Raw genomic sequence first — 23210 nt, 5'->3', positions numbered from 1 at the left:
CCATGACGTCTACGTGGTAGTACACCAAAATTTCTCCCAGGCTGCAATTGGTCGGAATGTTTACTCGCCAGGTACATTCGTCAGCTGCCCACGTGTCTTAATTTATCCTTAGTGCAGACCTAAGAGAAAAGTTAACGCCTCACTTAAGATGAATTGTCGATGACCGCCTATCAAACAACCTCAGTAGTATTTTAATGCATCCGAATTAGATCCAGCGCCTGTGTCTGACATTGAATACGATTTGACGTTTCCTTGTCGATGGGTGTCATTGTCAAAACTCTCTAAGTACGTAACACTCAGACGACGAACTTTTTGACCTAATTAGTATTTTATTATACAAAATAGTATAATCAGCTAAAGTTTGAATAAATCCACATCACAATACGGCAGTCATTTTTATCATAATATAATATTCTAGTTAGAAAAAAATCGGTGGGTATCAGTTAAACAGTCACAAAGGACATTCTATTTGAGTTATCACCACACGGAGTCATAAAACACTGTGCCCTGAAGACAGGCCGAACAAAGGGCTCTCGGCCCCCTCTGTGAGAGTCTCTCCTGTGAGGGCGCATCTTTAGTTTGGTAACGGGTTTTGACGATATCGTTTGGCAGGCTGATCGACGTGGAAACGCTGTTGAATTTCAAAATGGAAGTCACAGTTTAAGCCAGTTTCTTGTATACAGTTATATTAAATCAGCATCGGTCTTCAGCATGGATCCAGTTGTAATACCTCGACACATCAGTTTTAAAATATCCCCACCTTCTTTAAAATAACAGTAATAATATATATCTCGATGATATTTTCATAAATACTTGTTTTCTCGCGATAAACGGTCACAGCGTAAACGTGAGCATGACGAAAACGAGAACGGCATTCCATGTATCAGCAAATACAGATCACTGCATGACAACCACACCGAATCGTAACTATTTACATCGGTACGATAAACTATAAACGTAGAGTTGAACTTTATAAAACACTCGTACAGATGGTGTTATTTTACACTGCACCGCCAGTCGATGAATCACTTCGATGCTGCAAGACGAAGACCTAACCTGGCTCTGCATGCATGTCGGTTATTAAAGCGCCACCAAACGGCAATCTTCGCTGCTTGCCGGAATCCACATGCACAGGATGCAGCGTAGTGTAAGTGTTCGGAGCTTTTCGTGATTTCGTCGTCACGCGATGCTTTGGATTACGTACTACCGAACTTTCCCGACGGAGAGAAAATGAGCGAGACGGTTATTTCCCACTGTACATGTTTAATATAATTTCCATGTATTACTAAATGTCACCTGGGAAGGGTACACTGCGGGTATAGTGTCGGTCCTATTTACACACCTGAACTTCGAGAGTTCGTCGACAGTCTTTACACTTGACGTAACAGCACCAGTGGTAACGACACTGGCACTGCTCGACGATTTCCATCACCATGCTCTTGTAACCTCGTCCACAGCACATTAATTCACACCCGTCGTTGCCTATAGATGTCCTGTTGCAGAATCTACGAGGAAATAAAAATTACGAGGTACACATATAAGACTCACCTACAACTTGTCTTGTCAGAGTGTGTTGTGTCTACCTGTTCACTTTTTATTCATACATAAAATGTCAAAAGGGTGAGATGTTGAACGGAGCAACTGTATTTTGGAAGCAAAATCAAGGTATTGTGTATGACGGCACTTATGGCACTGAAAGAAGAGGACAAATGTAATTGGAATCCCACTTTCTACTTTTTGTAGAGTCCATTTCTTTTTGCCTTTTTTTGCAGATATTACAAAATCAGCTACGAATAATCAGTTATCGTGTTCTAAAGGCTTGTTGTTTAATGGCTTAGGCCAAGGAAAATAAAAAGTTTGTTTCTCATCCTCGCGCGCGTCAATTCAGACCCGCCGCGTCAACCTTTTTTTCTGCTCATGAGGAAATAAAATGAAAATGAAAAAATAATGCAAAAATACGCAACGAAAGTGCATAACACAGTGCTGTATATAACAAAACTGTAAACAAAATAAATGACACTAACATTCCATTCAGAACTGTACACATATGTCAAAACTGTGCATTGCTGCACTAAAAGTCAAACCACAGAACTGTTGCTATACAAAAGTACTAAAGCAACACTGCTGTGCACTTATCTCTGCGTGCATTCCTATGTTGTTGTCATGATTTTTGCGCGTTCTTGTTGATTGAAGAATAAAAACAAAATTGAGAGAAAAAAACCGCGTCACCGCATCATTTTTGCAATATGTCTTGGATGAGAAACAATTTCTTAAATTTTTCTTTGCCTTATTGATGTGTTAGTTTTAGCCACGTTAAACTAGTATGCGTCTCAAAAGTGAAAGACAAAAACTTTTGCTCAAACTTTCCATAAGGAATCTTTTAAGCATTCTCTTTCAAAATCAAGAATAAAAATCTCGGGTCACCGTGCAAATTTTGGAACTACAGAAAAAAATAACGCAAAGTATTTAAAATTCAAAATGGCCGCCATCCCTGTGTCAACTCTATGGGGAAAAATGAAATTTTCGAATTTCGAAAAACTAAGCCAGTGAAAAGTTTTCTTACACTAAGAGCTTTAAATTCAACCCCCACAAGTGGTATAGCAGAAAAGAATTGTAAAAGTTTGAGAGTCCGAATATCTGTCCCCGAGGCGCGTTCTACCTTAAGCATTCAATGTTGAACATGATTGGAGATTTGCCGGTTCGGAATCATATTCGATTGCCGCCTCTGTTTTTGTCTGAGATATATTTCTCTGACACAGAGGTAAAGCACTACTTGGTATCGTTATTCAATAGACAACTGCTAGCGGAGACACAGCGGCGCTAGAATTGTCTCCGTGGTTTATATGAAAAAATAACCATATTGTTGTGATATGAATGGAAATTAAATTGAGAATCACTTTTTGGCGGTAATGATCCTTTTTTGTCTTTTGGGCTGGTAAAAATGATCTCATCGCAGTCTGGTTGATTCTTTAATTTTTGTGATAAATACCGTACCTTCCTTCGGTTCCGACCGAACCAGTCTCGTGGTTAGGCATGCAATAATCCGGCGACATTGTGAGATAGATCAGGTCATCCTCGGTGAACCTCTTCAAATGCGGGTCTCGCGGCACCAGCACATTTTTGTTGCCAATTCGCTGGTTTGTGACCTCAGTCGCGCCTGCGTACTTCCTCTTCAGCTTAGAGCCAATCTCGCTCATTTCCGGTAAGGACTCCCAGCAAGTTTTTAGGTTGCATGCTCCTGACAGTCCGTGACATTTGCAGGCCCTTTTCGTGCTTGTTCTGACGGTCTGGATAGAAAATATAAGAATATCATCTTTGATTATATATGATTATGCCATGAATGTCGCTTCTACGTGCATGATCATACAGACAAAAATTAAGACAATTTTCACGTGACAGCCGTGTATTTTGTCTCTCACTTGCATACTGCCACCACCGTTGGACCGTTGTACCTGATGACACTTTTTGGAGACTGCACATCATCACATCATAAGTAGGATTTGTAAACGTTTTAGTTTCTATATTGTCTTATTAGATAAGCATTTACTCTAATTCAAAATATCAAAACTACCATTCTCGCGAGCCAGAGTATAATTTCCGCTCCGCTGACCTACGCAAAAATCTTAATGGGTAGCGCTCAGCTGTGGAGGCGCGTGGTTTACGACGATGCAAAACTACTAGTAACATGCACCATCATCTACCAAATCTTTTCATAATTTCCCATTTTTCCCGTATCGATCGGCACATGCAGCACGATAAACGATTTGGCTGTCTTTGGCAATCAGTGCGAAGCATGCAATTTATGATGGAGGGACTGTGCATGAACAAAGAGAAAGTGTTCCTCCTTTAAAGTTGACGTGTACGTATAGGTGAATATCAGAACCTTACACCACACGAATCAAGACGAACCATTAGCGACCGCTGAGGGATCTATTCACCAGCAACCGAATATGTTTGGATTTGAAGTTGAACAAATGAATGGGTTAAGATGGCCGCGCAATCTTTAAAGCGGTCTACATGAATGATGGTCTCTAAACCTTTGAAGTGTCTGATACGACTCCTATCACTGCAGTCGTGCAGATTTTCCTCTCAAACGACTTGCGAATCAATGAACACCAAACTGTAGTTGCAAGGCTTAAAAATGCCACAATTTAGAGCGGTTTGTTTTGAAATAGCAACAATAAGGCGCTTTAAATAAAATTCTTTGTTTCCCGTCCGCGTGCTGATACGTTTTGAGAGAAAATTAAGAAAACAAACACAATGTTAATGCTATTACAAACAAAATATTAGTTTTACAAAGGCAACCAAATAAAAAATGTGGTTATGTTAATACATTTGTGCTTTTTGGCTGTGTTTGTTTTTTCCCCTGGCTGGCTGATAGGTTTTCAAAAATCCAAGGACGGCAAACAAATAATTTTTTTAAGTGGCCTAAAGAAATATCGGATGAACATCACAGTGAAAGTCAGACAACAAGTCTAGGATTGAATGTCTGAATAAGTCGAAATTCTCATTTTTACTCGAGCGAGCAAAGTTTTTTTGTGAGTTTAAAACAAATCAACTTACTAGAAGCCCAGCATAGTTGTTATGCAGATTCATCAGAGACTTCGACGATGACCTGACTTTTTTCATTCTGAGGGGCGAGTCGGCGAAGCGGGAGCTGTAATCCATGCCGTACTCAACGTTGTCGCTGCATCCTCCCCAACGGAAGCCGTCCTCGAAATTCTGGGTTTCGGGCATCCGGCCACAACCACATTTGGTGATGGAGCCAGAACTACATTCAATAGCGATTGAATAGGCCACTGCAGCTGCCGATAGTGCATATACGTAGGCAGATTCCCTGGTACCTTTTATGTGGAGAAATAATAATAATAATAATAATAATAATAATAATAATAATAACGTCGTTTTTGCAATCGTCATCGTCGTCGTCGTAATCATCGTTATCATCATCATTATCATCATCATTATTACCATCATCATCAGAACTGAAATTCATACCGGAAGTATGGGTAACCGTGACACTGAAAACATGCCCGGGGACAGACATAGCTAGCGGACAGAGAAGCTGAAAATTCCCACAGTCAGACAGGCAAATTTCAGGAAAATTGGGAGGGGATACTGCAGTCGTCGACTTATAAGAAACGCCGCCAGAGAAAGCGGTGCTTCGAAATAAAGAGACACCGGGGATTTGCGAAGGACAAGCTATGCAGCGGTTTACCACAACGCGCTTTGAGGCGAGCCGGTAGCAAAATAACCAGGCTTTAACTATTACCAAATGACATTTTAAAGATATGAATTAATCCAAGCACTTTGGAAGTAGTTGTTCCCTTCTAAAAAGGGTATTCTCGACCCAGAGGGTATAATGTCACAATTCACAGTCATTATATCTTCCGCCGTTACTATGACTACAGGCATGGCTGTCCTTGCTTTGTAATGAACTGAGGGTACAACTAAGTGTCTAGGAATCCGACTAACGTGACTCGCCTCAGGCAAAATTAATATGCAGCGAAAACACCGCAAATCAACTCTTGGCACTATGAAACATACCCGCCCTCTTCGACCTAATACGTCAGCAGACGATTAGTTTCCCGCCAACGCATCGGTTACGGACACTAAATGCCTGGGCGGAGTGAGACAAGTAATTGCTCAGAGGTTTTACGGAATGTTAAACTTGCTGAGCGTGGCGCTACTATTCCAAAGATATGTGTTGTGTCCCCATTTTACTCCGAATTTCAAAGGGCCTTTCGAGTCAGCGGAAACAATCTAACCTAACATAAAACATTTTGATTTCCTATCATTACAAGAGCAACTGGAAATCCGAGGTTAACTTGATTCTGAAAAGAGAAAGAGGCTTGCTAAGACTTTATTTAAGTCGCTCTTTTTCTTGACTGAAAGTAGCCCAGATTATATAAATCATGTCATTCCAAAGACGATTGAAATATAAATTTAATTACTTATCCGGCTACGCGTGCCTGCGCGTACGGTATTTCGGTCGACAAGCTCGAGTTCTACGAAGTTGTGTGGCCATTTAAGTTTACCCCGGAGTAAAACGCGCTGCCAATGTGACACGTGTGAAAATCAATTTAAATTTGACACCCGTAAAGGCCACTGCACAGGGCCGAAAAATTGAACGTAATTTTAGAAATATTTGTTTAGAGCAGCGAAGTTAGATCTTTTAATAACCTATTTGAGGAGAAAAAACGGACTAGCATAGCGCAAGCATGCGGTTTACTGCCACCAGCGTGGGCAACAGATCACTTAGATTCACAAGAGCGGAACAAATCAATTTTACGGCGCTTAGTTGGCATCAAAACGGGGTCAAAGGTGATAGATAGTGGTTCGCGGTACTACATTGCGACGGAATGCAGTCGTTTGACATGAAGATGGATGGCAGTCTTTCAGTGAACTGTCAGTTGTAGAATAAACGAAACGTCCTTCATCCTGAGTGTAGTATAGAAGTATAGGGTGAGTGTGGAAGGACGCTGGCAGAAGTCAATGTCAGAATCCTTTTGACCGGGAGTAGGGTCCCAGTTATCTTCATTACAGAAATCAACAGGTTACCCCAACGTGACGCCAACTGAGAGTTTCGTCTTCTGAGCACAGCCATTGTTGTTTATCAAGCAATTGATAATCATAATTTTAAAAAAGCTATCGTATTACACTAGAATACAGTCCACAGTCCAGTCCAGAGAATCTATGAGAATCTTCTTCTAGTTTTAGTTCAATGGTAATTGATTATTTGATTATATGAACCACTCTATCCCGTTCTCTAACACACACATGAACTCTGGAAACTCCACATTATTTTGGAAGGATTATGAGTTGCGAGGGGGAGGGGGGCTGCGACTGGCGTGTGGTGGCTTGCAGTGAGTGAGTCAAAGTGTAACCCATAACTAGAAAACCTGAAATGGAAAGAATGCGGACAACAACTCGAATTGTGAAGGTAAATCTGGACAGAGACAAGGCATTGTCTCTGTAAAAGTCTGCATTGTAAACCTTGCATAGGAGAAAACAGATCTTGTAGATTATGATGCGTTGCGGACATGGAGGAGATGATCTCGAAACTTGGAAGAGCAAGGCCATTGCTATTATCTATGGGAACATCATTTTATTCCTTTATCAAGAAAATCCATATACTTATGATGAAATTAATAAGCACTTTTAATTGCTGGGAGAAGAAATCCCTTAAGGCCCTGCGAACGTAGATTAGTATAACCGCGATGGATTTAAAGAATGCACTACTGAAACTAAAGATGTATGAACTTCCTGTACAAGAAAATTCCGCAAACATGTTTTTCCGCGATGATTGACTCGGGATTTCGGAAATGAATGTCATTAAAATAGCGAAAAGTTGATCAAGCACATGCAAATAATTCGGTATATACTCAGTCGGAATTACTGCCGTAACATTTGGAAGTACATCGGGATAAGTGGCAATTCCTTGTTTTGTTTTTCTTCCCAGCCTCATTAACAAGATGAGGGAGTCAAGAAACTGGCCGACCGTGCAATCAATCATGTCATGTTGTTTTATACGACTTGATATCGGCTCCCTCCTGGTGTTTTGATTGGCTGATGTTGGATTATGACCGGCGTCAATCGACAAATCAAATTCTGTATAGACATCCACGACACAGGAACGACATGGACCAGACCAGTCCTGTCAATGTTAATTGCCGCTGTCTTAAGTGTAAAAGTGATTTTCCTGACAGAAGGGAGTGAAACCACAGCCTTACAAACAGAATTTAATCCTGTACTTTAAAAAACAACAAGAGTATTACTGATGTTTGTGTTCCTTGTTAAAGTTTTTATTCTAATTACATTGACTCAACCAAGTGGACTATTTGTGGTTTCTCAGACAATAACTACGGGGCATTCTTGCAAATTAGTTACACTTGGTCTACGACTGGTTTGCATCTCGACTAACATTCCCTAACTCTATTTCTCGTAATCCGAAGTGACGTCTTCCGTTAAGACTGGTCCATAGCTTTGTCGAATCAAATGTAAATCTATCCACGTCGACAATGTTTTTCGTTTCAAGTTTATAAACTTGATTTAAGGTACAGATCGCACCTCGGGGACAGATAGTCGGACTCCTAATTTTTTCAATTCTTTCTGATCTACCACTTGTGGGGGTTAATTTTAAAGCTCTTGGTGTAAGTAAACTTTTCACCAGCTTAGCTTTTCGAAAATCGCAAATTTTATTTTTTCTCCAAAGAGTTAACACAGGGATGACGGCCATTTTGAATTTCTAATGTCGGTAAATCTTGAGTAAATTTGTTTCTCTAGTTCCAAAATTTGCTCAGTGACCCCCGATTTTTATTCTTGATTTTGAAAGAGAATGATTGAAATATTCTTTGAGGAAAATTTGAGCAAAAGTTTGGCTTTCACTTTCGAGGCGCGAACTACCTTAAGGCGGCGGCTGGCAACTTAAAATGTTAAAAGCAACTTTGACCCAGAAATAATCCAATAATTTGGACAGCTGCATCGGATTTGTCGACATCCAACTGTTCTTCACACCATGACATTTGTTTGCTTCGAGTATTTTTTTCTCAGGTTCGATGGAATGAAAATTCACGAACGCTTATAAATTAGACTTACGAGCTTGCATAGAGGCGAAGAGATGAGATCGGAAATCGATGACGTGGTACACATATAAAACTGCCCTAATCAAAATCGGAAAAATTGAAAGTTCGAAGAATTGTTGCCTAACCTGTTTCTATTGGTAGTGGCGATTATGTAACACGTTCACGATTACAGTCATATTTGTAAAAAAAAAAATAAAACTCGAAGAACTCATTTTCTGAAGAGGCATGAAATTTACTTAGTAAATGAAAATTAAATTATGAGCATATAATAATTGCTTAGCAATGTGCATCCATCTATACACTGGATATGGCAGTCTGACATACAGAAAAAATAATCCCACGTGGCTACCAACTGTAAATATCACCGTCAGGTAAAGATAATATTAGAATAAACGAAAATTAAAGGATCGTTTACTGTAATGTTTAATTGACTGGCTTATTACGTAGTATACTTATTCGGAGAAACTTAACATTAGCATTCTATTTGGATGGAACGTAATTGACTGCCTCGTGTTTTGAATAACAAATATATTCTATGTCAAGGAGCATCTGTTAGTCGTCAACGTCAACGTCAGCCAGGTACAGAAGGTATATTTCAACAATAACGTCAAATTGTCAACAATAACGACATAGACAATTAAGAATTATCAACGAGTAGTCAGAAAAGGGACAAAATAACTGATATAGACGTTTCAAAAAATGTCAGCTCTTCCACGTTTCTCGCGGTATAGCATTGTAGAATGTTCATCGAGGGAAAAATTACTTTGTTTCCGCATTGTGTTGACATGTAGTGACAAGGCAATATGTTTCCAGTGTGTTCCGTTGATTGAAGTCGTGTGGGACAGACTGAGGGTATAATTCCCAGTTAATGTTCGAGTTTCGTTATACTTCCGGGAATTCAGCTTGTCAGCACAAAATTGTTCACACATCATCCGCTGTCTTTTTGACATTAATTTCAAGTCTTGAAATGAAGGTCCAAAGGTGTGCAACGTTACAAACACAATGTTATGCAATGTTTCGCGACAGTGGAGAATATTTGGATTGCGCCACACTGTATTGCTGTAAATATCACCCCGCGAGCAATTTCAACTTATTCATCGTATAAGTCACCTTAATTGCAATGGGCGGATTAGGGACAGGACAGAAATTACGGAGTGGGTGTTTTTCATATTGATGCTGCGCGAAAAATAGTGACCCTCCCCAATTTCAATGCGCAAAAAACACAGAAAAAAAACGACAAAAAGAACAATTACCCTCCTGCGTGCCAAAGTCCGTATCAATAATATCTTAATTGACATATAGGTTCTCAGATGACCTTTGAACTTTCAAAGGATACTTTTTAACCTTTACAAATAATCACTTAGGTGAAATTCCAATATCATATTTGTTGTTCACATCTGCTCTTTCAAACATAATATTCTCATCACGTACATTTATATCAATTATAAACATTTATAAAAGCACGTGCACAGGTTTAGCAAGTTATGGAAAAAAAATTAACCAAAGTTGCCTCATAGACTACAATGTATAGTGAATCAATATTTCGGTGAAATTCCAAAATCAACTTGAAATTTCTTGTATACACACACATGCACTTGTAACAACCCTAGTCTGATCAAGTACATTAATATCAATTACGAAGTGTCTACAAATACACAGATTTAGCTAGTTTGTATTGCATAAAAATTGATCATAGTTTTGTAATAGACTACAACGTATGGTGAAACAACATTTCAGTGACATTCCAATTTTGTGTACCCATATGTACTTGTAACCACCCTATACTTACCAAGTAGATTTATATCAATTATCAAACATCTATAACTGTACAGATATTACCAGTTTTACTTTGGGAAAATGATCATAGTTTTCTCGTCCTCTACCATGTATAGTGAATCAACATTTTTGATGGAATCAAAAAATCAAATTACCTCCCACTTCAAAAAAGTACATTTCCATAAATCATCAGCCATATAGCTTGTTTTGTAGGGGAAAATTGTTAATAATTTGCCCAATAGATTCCAATGTATTTTTATGATTTGGTATTTTTGGAAGAATCACTGTAAGCTTATCAGTCACATCTTACCTTCTTATAGCTGCAACAGTTGCGCAAAAAATGATGACCCTCCCCAAAAAGCATGCGTGAAATGTCGTGACCCTTCAAAAGTGCTTGCGCTAAAAATTGCTACTCACCCTCAAAAAACTACCCCCTATAATTTATGTCCAGTCCCTTAATGGCATAAAAAACTAGGCCCAGCGTTCCCCCAGGTTTGTTCAATACGCCACTCTTCAAAGAAACATATTCTACTACGAACACTGCCATTCCGCATCATATAACGGTCGGTATTGAACGCATGTTTTCAAGGTTACAGATATTGTCCATTCCAGCAGTAAAGCTATACTTAGATTTATAGGATGTGAATAGGACATTTTCAATCATGGAAACAACTTTTTCAGGAAGGCTTCATACACCCTGAATACAAAAGCTTGTTTTGACGGATGCAGTGTAGATAGAATACAGTGGATCTTGTTAGCGTTTCTTTTGAATTTGAAGCCTTGTGTGGGCGCTCTCCTTTCACCATTTCAGAAAGGCAATCATCTCTTCTAGCGCGTTTTTCAAGTCTACTCTTTTATTATTCGGACCACTTAATAGCGACACTGGTCGCCGCCATTTTGCTGGGCGACACGTCAGACCCCAGTTGTCTTCAACAAGGTGTTCTGAAGTCAGATGGCTTTGGGGCGAGCAATTTATACGGACGCTTGCAGTTTGGTTACAAAACACGCCACCAGGCTGTTGCATTGAGTACCTGCATGGTGTCCATCCGTAATTCTGTCGGTGTGCAGCAAGTATCCAAGCCGCAACAACAACAACACAAACTCGGTAAAAACACTTTACAACTGGACAAAGAAGCGGGGAGGTCTTGTTTCCCTATTCTACATTAAATAGCTCTTTAATAGCGCTTTCTTCACAGTCAACAGTGATTGCCGCGTTGAATGTTTGCCGCGAGTGCTCTTTACTGCGTGAAGAATTCTCAATATGTTCTCAGGGTCAAGTCCACAAAAATATGTTGGAATGTTAGGTGTTTTCGTCGCGTTAACAGGAGTTTGCCGACAAAACAAATTACTTCAAGAACAAAGTAATGAAACTTTAATAATAGATTTCGTTACTTTACACTTTAAGTAATTTGTTTATATATATATATATATATATATATATATATATATATATATATATATATATATATATATATATATATACACAAAATGTATACAATGTGCCCTCCCGGTTATCACCATAATGGCTTTATGGCAACCTCTGAACTTGGGCACAGAGTGTGTATATATATATATATATATATATATATATATATATATATATATATATATATATATATATATATATATATATATATATATATATATATATATATATTTATATATATATATATATACACACACACACACAAGAGAAAGGTGGGAGGGAAAAATGAGATGAGAGAGATTTAGATAAAAGAAAGAAATTTAAAGAAAACGACTAAGTTAAGATTACCTTTATCGAGGTCTGGTGTATAATCAGGTGCTCTATTTATGCTGCTACAATTCCATCTTCGATCCGAAAACTGTTCTTGGCAAGTCTCTTTTGTCAGCTCTGCAGCCTCTACAAGACCTTCCATGGCATCCAGATTCCGGCGACACAACTTTACCTGTGACGAGACCAGTCCCTTGGCTTTCTTGCAAGTCTTCGTTGAGTTCCAGTAAAGTTTGGGTTCATGTTCAGCCAGTGCCCTGTTTCACAAGATTCAATAAAACCCAATAAATATTTGAAGCATAAATAATATTTAAGCGTATAATGACTATTCTTTGCGTATGCCATTTTAAGTAATGAGGTCAAGATATCATCAATTATAATATTGCATTCTCATTGAACAGTCATCAATTCAAAAATAATGTTACTTATGACGTATTGTGGGATGATTTTGACTCAAAAATTATGTTTTTAAATAATTGAGCTATTTTTATTGTCAACCCAGTAAATACCATAAATTTGAGATTTAAGTAAACAATGGACGCTGTTGCATTATGGTCATTTTTGTTGACAAAGGGTTGACCCACTTGAAATGTTCAGATATAGTTAGCAAACAAGGGCTAACATTTTTACTTTCACATGAGAACACACTTTATTAGGATTCAAGTTCTCAAGAACATCGAGCCACTTACACGGCCAATTAAAATATACACGTAGTTCACCAGTCCTTTCACATATATCATAGGCCCTCGAGAATAGTAGAATGAACACTTATCGTGTAAATCATTTGTGGTAACTGTGGTAAGTCTCGATCAATAACTACAAAGTTGATCTCGAATTCTGGCACGCTTTGCTTATATTCAGATGGCGTGTCGCCTTTTGAGTTTCACAATGCATGAACAAAAAGGTATTTTAAAAATATGTTGAGAATGTCTCTGCTAAACGTCGATCAACAACCACATTTTCGTGAAAACTTGTCTAGCGACGCTGGTTAATATACAAACTGTCATTCTCCTGTTTCCTCAAATGCAAAGACGATCGCCCGGATCATCAATAAGTTCTAAAACATAGACACTTTACAGATCCGCCTCATACTGCCGCGCTGCTTTGTCTACACACAGAACACGGAGTAACATGAGAAAATCGTCGGACCTAGTTCCATTTTGCCGCAATTTTGAAGGTGTGTTACCGGTTCCGCTTGAGGCAAAACACTTAGAGAAACAGCAAGACAGCCAACAACCTGATCAAAAACAACAAACATTTTTCGCTTTCTTTTGCTCGTTCCTGCCATTCCACTCGATTGGTCTCTCGACTAATGGCTTCTTCGACTGCTTTAGTGGATGGATCGCTTGATCAATCGCCGTTTGCGTATCATTGACGACACCTGTTGGTCACACAAACCACGTGACCTATGGTACATTCTTCCCCAAAACAGACAGGGTTCTGGCGATGTTCAAACTGCAATATCATCAAACGTGACAGCGGAAATTCAAATTTCTCACCAGACGACGAAACGAAAGCGTGAATGCGATTTTACGCGTCTTATACATTAAGTAGACTGACGTTTTGAATATGATGTCCAAACACTCCTTGTATCATCTTGATAATTCAAACAAAAAAGTCAACTATTGTCTCAAAACATTTAAACAGGGATATCAAGTGGTACAGTTACTCTACAGATTTTTTAAAAGTTATTGACAGCCCTTTGTATGTATGATCTTGACAAATTTTAATGATACTTGATAATGATATTATAAACGTCAAAATGAGATTTTATACAAATGTCACAAAAAGTTCAAACCAACATATATAATTTTACAGTTCATCCGTCAGTGTCTGTCAGATTTCCACGGTGAAATTATCAAAGATGGACTTTCAAGGGTTGACGTTTTAAGCTTCTTTTGCTATAGTCGTGGAAAGACATCTTACACTAGGACAGCCTTAGAAAGAGAGTGTTCGGCGTTATCTCAGATGTGGCGTGCACGAAAGCTACTTGAGGCGTAGCGTGATGAGTTAATCACTGGGTCTATCACATGTTAAAGAGGGCACTTCTCAAGGCGAACACGCTACGCATCACCTACGGCAAGATACCACCAACTTGTCGGACCCATGTATCGATAGTTGGAGTTCCCACGCGCTCAAGGATTCGGCTTATCAGTACAATCATGTACAGCCATCAAAGAAGCCTGGAAAGACGAGTTGACATCTCATGACAAAAACAGCTTTTGTAACAACGTAGTCTGAATATAAATTAGGTTGTCTTGGCCGCTACTGTTATCATCCACATGGCCAGACTATCGACCATAGTATCAGACAACAGACGCAGTAATGGGTGTCACTCAAACTGTTCAGCGGCGGTTGTGTTTTGGATACATAGACGCATGGCTCAGCGGCACACGAATGGGTTACTGACAATATCATTTTTGGATTCTTGACCCACTAAGCCCGTGCGTGTTTCAAGAAATGGAAAGAGCAAGAAAAGTCGTGAATGTCGCCTCTTTAACCCTTTAATGTGTTCAGAACAGCAACGCCAGCTTGTTATGCCTTCAAGTTTAAAAAGGCATAGAAAACTAAACTAGGTGTCTACCCTTCGTGACTGAATGGGTACATTTGGTTATGACACTTGAAAACACTCCAAACAAAACCTTGTCTTAGCGAATGTGTAAAATGATAAAGTGTTCCTACTATGGTTTTTGAACGTATTTACTTTCTGTTGGCAGTGGGTTTTTTTTCAATATATCCACTGACCGAATTTATGTTCCACGTTTTGTCAATCAGGTTATGACGACATTGAATGAACTTTTGGTCAAAAGAAATCATTTTTCATTCATCTGACAACTTCAAATACTAATTGCACCATCGGATTTACTGTATCTCCTGCGTGGCACGAGCGAGCGAATCGTCCAAAGGGGGCGTACGATTCGCTTTCGGTATTTGTTCACACAAATCAGATGTACTTTGGTCTCTAAGTGCCGAGAAACAAATATGATAAACAAAACGTTCTGAAAGGTAAAATCTGTCACGTCGGGACTTGAACGGTCAACTGCCAGAGCAAAGTGCGCAGATGACGGCTCTATTTTGGAACGTTCTGGTCGCTCGCATGTGACGAGGACTATCTCATAACAGTGATTTTGACGAGCTGGACACTTTGCCCTAAAGGGCGACAAGGTGACGTCAAAGTTGACCATCAAATTACCCTTCTCTGGAGGAAGGAACGTGATTGATGGGTTTGTACGGTATTGGGGACAGAGAAATCAAATCTTTGAAAAATTTGCCCTGTCAGTCTGCAAGTGATAAGGCGCGCTGTCGGTTTCTTGTTCGCATTTGTACCGATGATTGCCTTCCGCAAGGAAAATTTGAAAAGCTCGAAAGAGACCAGTGACCCGCACTGCCTCATCAAGATCGGATACCAACGCGAACAACTACATTATCTCTTGAATTTCTGTTCGACACATAACAAGACGTTCGGTTTTTTTAAATCATTTAGAATTCCAATGAAAGCTTTCCCAATTACGATAAACAACTCCATAAAGTTTTATGGATTGGAAAGATCTTTTGACGACTTTTCAAAGCCATTTGGAGACGTATAGCTGTGTGCAAGATAAACACGCCATTCACTTTTGTGAATGCCATTTTTAACGATCATTTACAGAGAAGAAGCACGTTTGTCAGCTGAAGTGTGGGTAATGACAGATCGTTATTTCTGAAAACAGTTAGTATCTGTCGTGTTTCTGTAAACACTGCACTTTGCAGTCACCGGCGAAGACGCGATTCTGCGGTCGTCCTGGCTTACCCTCACTCGCAACGCTACTCGCGACGGATACGATCGGGGAATCAAAGGCACCGGCGATGGCTTTACACCCGAACGGGCTGTCGTACACCATCGGCATTGCCACAATGCATGAAATTACTCACTACTGATGGTTCGCTAATGCACCGCGCCAGTTAATTGGAATAAAAGAAAGCATTAATCCAAAAACCAACTTACAATTCGTGTAAGTGGGGTGCCTAGAGGGCAGTCATCCGTAATGAGTACTGGATTAGCATCTGAATACAATATGCTAATGCCGTCTTACATTGCCAAATTTGGAAGCTATTATTTTAATTATAAAAACCAGGCTAATTAACGTGATTATCGGAATCCCATTCATCAGTGGCTCTTTTTAATTTCTTATCGGAATCTGAATAATTACGATTCTTCAGAACTTCGAGAGGCTCTGAAACGTCGCATAGTCGCTCTGCGTTCGCAAGTCGTTTTTTTTAACATAATGCCTTACTTTAGTCGCTCAGTGAAGCTGCCTAACACTTAACTCTTTATGCACATGAGTCACTTTCCACTTAATTTCTTCCAAATGAGCGCGCTTTCCATCCGATTCCAACATTGAGATTACAGGCTTTCTCCAGGGGCAGTGACCCGGCGCTCTCTCTCGGTTCGCTATATTGGCGAACAATCACAGAGCCGCTGGCCTGTGTTTTTTTCGCTCGGCTTCATACGAATTATCGGTGCATTGCGGAGGGGATTAAAAAGACACCATCCAACACCCCGCTGCGATGACAAATAGAAAAAAGAACCTCTTTCGCCTTGAACATCTCGGGTAATAAACAAGGGGGCTCTTGTTCTTGTTGGCAAAGTGTTTGTACAAGCGAAGGATAAAAGCTGGCAATATTCGAAATCTTGTTTGCTCTACAAATCCCCCCTCAAAAATCAAAATCCGCATCACCCACAATAAGGTCACATGCTTTAAATATCATCACATGTTTCTTTTGTTCTCTTTTTTTGCTGACAAAATTCCTCGATGAATAAAAAATGTAACATGTGCTGAATTGCTTGACATGATATAGAACAACGCTCAGAACTTCATGCGCTATATCGGCATAGGAAATACCCTATGAGTCCCGGACGCAACTACCGTCTTTGAATCAGACTGGCAGGTGAACATACTGCGGTTTTTTATGATATACGTCTTTTTTTGTTAAATGCGACGATATAATAAAACCAAAGTTTAAACTCATGCTGTAATACCAAGAAAGGCGGGGGCAACAATAATCTAGGGAGGATTTTCCGAACCAGGTCACAAACTGAAGGTAGGCTATCGATCGCTCTCGGGAGTTTGAATGGGGCTGCCATCGATATAATTCACTCGGATATTAGTCGCTATTCTGGGAGTAAAAGGCTACAATTTACACAAGAGAATATCAATCGGGTTGAATTCCTGAAGGCGCTCAGAACTGGTGGAGAGGTTTCCTTCAATGGTCAATTCGCCTGCGGGTCTTCTGAGGCGATGACGTAGCCTAATTAGCTCAAAGTAGGGGCTAAGTCTCCTATTCTCGATAGAGTTCTCTGATCTCCCAAAGTCTATGGCGGAATGTGTCTTAAAACCAAATGTTGACAATAAACCGTGTACTCTTGTGGAGCGAGGTAAAAGAATCTCGCCACAGACGATAAATCCCTTGATAAACCGTTAGTAACTAACACCCCTTACAGACAGAGACCCCACAACGGCCAACGGTAAAAGCGAGTATGTACAGGCAAAATTACGTTCATGGTAAAGGCACAGTCCCTGGAGGGACTAAGGTTCTGATTTGCGTGCAAGAAGTATTTGAGACCATCACCTCGCAAGTAGTTGCTAAACGGGCATTTATCACAAGGGTGTGAAAATCCCCGGCATTCATTTATAGTCTCTCACCGCTTTGTTTTACTAGCAAACATATCGGGGACAGAGTGGTACACGGTAGCTCTACCTGTGTTTGTGTTATGACTGTAGTCATACGTGTGTGCGTGCGTATCAATCCGAGTTGACGGTTTGTTTGTCGCGGAGGCTTGGGAAATACGCGCGTTTTCAGCGACTACGTACGTCAAGCAATGGGTAGTTGTCATGATTGACACCAAGTTTAACTCGTAACTCGGATTCGTATAACGAGGGTGTTGACAACTACTGTAAGACCAGGAATTCCCGATGCTATGACAGAACAGGCACAACACAGCAATCAACCAGTTGTATAGGGACGAAATAGTTACACTATGATGTCGCCTAATAAGTGAACCGCTGTGTGTCGAAGAAGTCGCTGACTCAGTATATCTTTTTAATGATTCTTGTCAGAACTAACACGCATTTTATTGGATCGTGCTGGAAATGGGTTCTCGCTTGTATCCACATGATTGAAAACGCCGTTTCCTTTGTGCGTTAACTTGGGAGAGAGAGAGAGAGAGAGAGAGAGAGAGAGAGAGAGAGAGAGAGAGAGAGAGAGAGAGAGAGAGAGAGAGAGAGAGGAGAGGGAGAGAGAGAGAGACAGAGAGAGAGACAGAGAGACAGAGAGAGAGAGAGACAGAGAGAGAGAGACCCTCGAGAAAACGAGGGTCTTTGGACAAACAAACACAGGTTCAAGTCAGTCAGTTGTCTGTAGTGTCAAACGGAAGGATTCGGTGTGCCCCGTTGAGAACTCGGCGTGAACAAATTTTTAACAAGATTTAAACGGTGTTTGTTGTGTTTCATAGTGAGCACCTTTGGTTTTGGGGTCGGGTCGTTTCTTCAATAATTGACATCCAATTAAGTCCAATTTCCATCGTTTAACAATACCGGGATTACGAGGGTTTCCGACGGATACAAACATCCAGAACTCGATACGCGAGTCCCAGTGGAGCGAGTGCCATGTGGCTCTTTTTAATTGTTATATCCGTGTTTTCTCTTTTCAGATGCGTAGAATAGAAGAAAGCGAAGGACTGCTTCTTGAAAGATCCCAAAGGTTGAAGGTCAAAACGAGATTGTACTCCCTCACTACTTCACAACAATTTACGACATCATATATCCACGGTTACTTACAATCGCCTGTCCGGAACATAGGCGCTCGATTGTTGGCGGCCCTCGGTCGCGTAATAGGTGCTCTGCATATACACCTCGCAATCGCGGACAGACTGTGGACAGACTGTCCGGCCAAAGAGCGCCTGTGGTACTGGGCAACCGACAACGGTGTATCGCTTTGATAAGACCGTTTGGTAGCCCATGGCGGAGCGGGAAAAATGTGTGTGATTCCGGTAACCTGCCCCACGGTCTGCTGACCAAACCCGGCCTATCCTATTTCAAAACTGCCCATCCTGTACATTTTTCGCATTCAACTAAGGTTCTGCGAAATGGGGGCAAATATTCCCAAAATGTTTCGCTTTCCTCTGGTCCTCGACCCCAACAAATCAAGTCACAAAGTTCCCGACCTTCTTATACCAATCGGATCGATTTCCTGGCATTTCCGAGAATTCGATGTTCTATCGTCTGGCCCTCAGTGTTACCATCTGGTAGTCTCATTCGATATTTGTACCTAGCATCGCTAACAAGAATGTCACGGAGAAGGTACATTATTTATGACGAAAACTTTCGACGCGACAGAAAACAAAAATGTGTACCAGAAATTCTACACGATGACCTGAAACCCAGCGATCTCGATATTGATAAAATGGTTACTATGTATATTGCTGACGTATCGAGTTGACGAATAAAAAAATAAAGGGAAGCTGTCGTCGGAACTGCGCCTGTGCGCAGTTTCTTGTTTCAAACAATGTATTTCGTGCACGATATCTAGATGCACCTCATCATCATAGCTGCAACATTTAAATTATACGATGTAGATTGCGACAGATGTGTTTTAACTTTCATCAACCACCATTGTACCTTGGATACAGTGTTTATATCTGTCATATATGTCCAATACGACCATTGAGCGCAGTTCCGACGACTGTATCTTTTTAAACAACACTATAATATGAGAACAATTATTCAACTATATGTATTCATGTCGTCGAAGTGAGCGATACGTTTTGGGAAAATCGTCCAGAAGTGAAAGTGTTAAACACAGCCGTTCCGCTAAAGGGATACAATCGTCGGAACTGCGCTCAAAGGTCGTATGGGAGCCATACAACCGATGTAAATACTGTATCCAAGGTACGATGGTGATTGATGAAAGTTAAAACATGTCTGTCATAATCTACATTGTATAATTTAAATGTTGCAACTATGATGATGACTTGCATCTAGATATCGTGCACGAAATACATTGTTTGTAAACAAGAAACTCGCACAGGCGCAGTCCCGACGACAGTTTCCCTTTAATGTACACTGTGATTGAGCACACATCAACAAGACGACAACAAAATAAGATGAAACAAAAATAACGAGAACGGTTGCAACACAACCCGCTGGCAATCGAAGGTTTCAAGAGATTTAAGTTGCTCGACCCTGTAATGATTACAGAACGACCGGCAAAACTACTCACTTGAAATCACATTTCAAGAGAATATTTTGACAAGCTGGGAATCCGTCTTAGTGGAAGCACTTCGTCAGGTAATTGGCACTTCCATGACACTGCAACGCGCCCAGAATGCTGATGAACGTGTCTGCGCGTGGGAACGGCACACCAAGCATGCGTAATGTGCCGTGTCGGTCAGAACCTCGTACTTTCTTGTTTAATCGTCTGCAGAAATATTAGCAAATTTACATCAGTGTTTAATGTTGATAGCACACCGTATGTCTTGCCACCAAGATAACGTATGAACTCCTTTCCCCGAGGGCAATTGCCACTTCTCGCGGTATCACATGACATGATCGAGAAACGTACCCTTTGCCCGACCTCCAATAGTTTCGAAATTAAAAAGACGAGGAAAAATAGTAGTGTTAATAACTTACAGCCATTTTATAGCGTAACTGAAGTGTACGGAAGCGATGAGAAGGACTATGAAGAACACAGTCGCTGTAGGTGACTCAGTCTTCGGTAGCGCCATGGATAACATCAACTGACTCAACTTCTATGAACCAACACTGCGAGTTGAGCGTCTGTTTCTGCGTTCACGTTCCTTAAAGATCACAAAGTCTGAAATTTTAAGATGTTCCTGAAAAATAAAATGAATGAAAAACAGAAGACGCTGAGTTCCATAACGTACACAGGGTAGCCTCAACTGTCGTATTGTATTTACCAGTGAGTTCTGAAAGAAGCGCGTGAGTTGTAATGAAATCAACCACGTGAATATGACATCGTCACGTTTACTATTACACGTGAAATACTAGTGTGTTAAAAGGCGGCAGTCAATTCTCCATACCAGTTGTTCGTGTAAATAGACAAGATGTTGAGTGTCAGATGAGGGTACGAGGGAGCAGTATAGTACAGCATGCAAATACTGTAGACGGCTATCTTGAGCCATCTCGGAGACTCGTTACCTGCCCCAAGTTGCAACGCCTCAAGCCCAATCGACATTGTCACCCGCCTCAAACAAGGAAAACACATATCAACTAAACCCATTGCACACGGCTGTGTAAAACAGGGGAGCTATAGGACATTCATGTCCGGGTCATCGCGTGTTTACCCTGCCTTGCTTCCAATATTAATTGGAATTCCCTGACCTCAAAAAGAGACGTAATTAAGTTTAAGATAACAGGGGTGCAGGTTGTATTTGTCGCTGCGGGAGAGAATTTCAACACTCTGTGTCACGAATAATGTCCAAAGTGCATTCATTCAACGCCGATTCTCGTCTATCGATACGAAACAAAACAGGTGTCAACTACCTAGAATGGATAATGAGCTTTAATGGAAAACACAAATATTTGTAACGCTCTCCACTATAGCGAATCGGGGCTTGTTGACAGCAATAGCCTCATTGGTTCTCCTTTGATCAGATCTCATGTGCCGCCAAACATAGAGGGGGTTAATTAAATCATTCAGTGTTGATTTACGGTGAAATACAGGCAATAATATTAAAATGTGTCACCACACTCTCTGTATGATTGTGGGTAATTTAATAGTCTTTCCCAACGTGAAAGTTTCGCTTGTTTTATAAGGTCGCTAGTTGGACGGCACCTGCACGCTAGTGTTTCTTGTCACGGGCCCGGTAGCTGCCATACCCAGTAACATGTACATCAATGCCTGTACTCACAACGACGTGCATTCACAGCCGTCAAGTCAGCCCAAGTCTGGCTGCTTCACGGTGGCTAAGGCGTTACCTTTCAGGGTTTCCGAAACACTGCCGTGAGCCATGTTTACTATTAGCACGACTCATTGGGCAACATTGTCCTCATATTAGGGCGATGAAATGAGACCTGACGAGCCAGGTATCCATCCAAGAAGAGGTGTATATATCGGTCGGCGACTCATTTTAAGTTGAGACCCCGAGGTCGCTTAAAGAAAAAAAAACTGTATTCCAACAACAAAAATAGAACGCAGACTAGGAATTCCAGCGCAACAATGCCAAATGGTGCGTCTTTTGACAAATCCAAACGTTCCGATCACATCTCTCGCCTTAATTCTTTCACTACCCTTCTGTTAAATGTAGGTTATGGTAGCGTGTATCGGCGTGTAGTGTCTGTTTGCAAATGTACCGGTGACCCCCGCCACAGTTCGCGACATCTACCCGGTGTATAATATGACAACACGGTAGTACCAGCGAATAACGACACACTGCCGCCCTGCTGCGGCAGACGCTTTTAGTATACGGTCATACAAAAACAAACATACGTGGGTACTCACCGGAGAGACCGCTACACTATCTCGATATCCGTGAAAGCTCCTTAATCCACTCCCGCGGGTGTGATTAGCTTTTCCCGGTGGACTATTGAAGGCCGCGCCGGATCAAAAGTTTCTCTCAGACGTGTAAGTGTAGTAGGCGACAGTTGAGAGAAGTCAAGCTATTGAGGGTGCCTGTCCGTGTCTGGTGTATCCCCGCTAAAGACGAGCATAACACACTGATTATACCAATATCTGAAAGCTCTTTTGTTCCTCTGTGTGTATGGAGGAGCATTGAAGACGATTCGAATGGGAGATAGGATGCAGGTCTGCACAGAAAACGCCGCTTCAACAAAGGGTGTCAATGGGCCCAATAGACTGATATAACTTAAATCGCCCCACGCATGCGCGATAATGCCTGAAAGGCACTTCGTGTTGATTGAAATCAGACTGGCATCTCCGCCCTGATAAGTGATGACACCTTGGTAGTCATGGCAATCTGCTCCTGTCTCATTGAGTGTAATGGACATGGTTTCTGCGTACCCTCTCTGCGCGCAGCCTTCGGAATTGATACGCAAATCTGACACGTTTATAGCATCTGTAATTACAAATACCAAGGT

At 40.8% G+C, this 23210-nt stretch overlaps 1 protein-coding gene across 3 annotated transcripts; it reads right to left on the bottom strand.

Annotated features, from left to right (window-relative positions):
- Positions 1-313: 313 nt before the first annotated feature.
- Positions 314-22980, bottom strand: LOC139118719 (protein Wnt-11-like). Of its 3 annotated transcripts, none has more exons than XM_070682135.1 (6): positions 22615-22980; positions 20784-20986; positions 12136-12371; positions 4564-4844; positions 2995-3287; positions 314-1505 (listed from the first exon to the last, which is right to left on the bottom strand). In XM_070682135.1, the coding sequence occupies exons 2-6, from the start codon at positions 20885-20887 to the stop codon at positions 1331-1333; spliced, it is 1089 nt and encodes a 362-aa protein (XP_070538236.1). In that variant the 5' UTR covers positions 20888-20986; positions 22615-22980; the 3' UTR covers positions 314-1330. The 3 variants fall into 3 exon arrangements, with proteins under 3 accessions (XP_070538236.1, XP_070538235.1, XP_070538237.1); XM_070682134.1 differs by lacking the exon at positions 22615-22980 and adding an exon at positions 21312-21415 and having other exon boundaries at positions 315-1505; XM_070682136.1 differs by lacking the exon at positions 22615-22980 and adding an exon at positions 21194-21349 and having other exon boundaries at positions 315-1505.
- Between the last annotated feature and the right edge of the window lie 230 nt (positions 22981-23210).

The sequence above is a fragment of the Ptychodera flava genome, chromosome 19 (assembly GCF_041260155.1).
Source record: "Ptychodera flava strain L36383 chromosome 19, AS_Pfla_20210202, whole genome shotgun sequence".
NCBI lineage: Eukaryota > Metazoa > Hemichordata > Enteropneusta > Ptychoderidae > Ptychodera > Ptychodera flava.
This window is presented reverse-complemented; position numbering and strand designations above follow the sequence as displayed.

What these genes read in the sequence shown, in the direction of transcription:
- LOC139118719 (XM_070682135.1), bottom strand. Translation starts at nt 20,887, where the DNA reads ATGTTATCCATGGCGCTACCGAAGACTGAGTCACCTACAGCGACTGTG. An exon ending in TACACCAGACCTCGATAAAG is followed by an intron (nt 4,845 to 12,135) that starts GTAATCTTAACT and finishes TCCACATAAAAG; the next exon opens with GTACCAGGGAATCTGCCTAC. An exon ending in TCGGTCGGAACCGAAGGAAG is followed by an intron (nt 1,506 to 2,994) that starts GTACGGTATTTA and finishes ATTTCCTCGTAG; the next exon opens with ATTCTGCAACAGGACATCTA.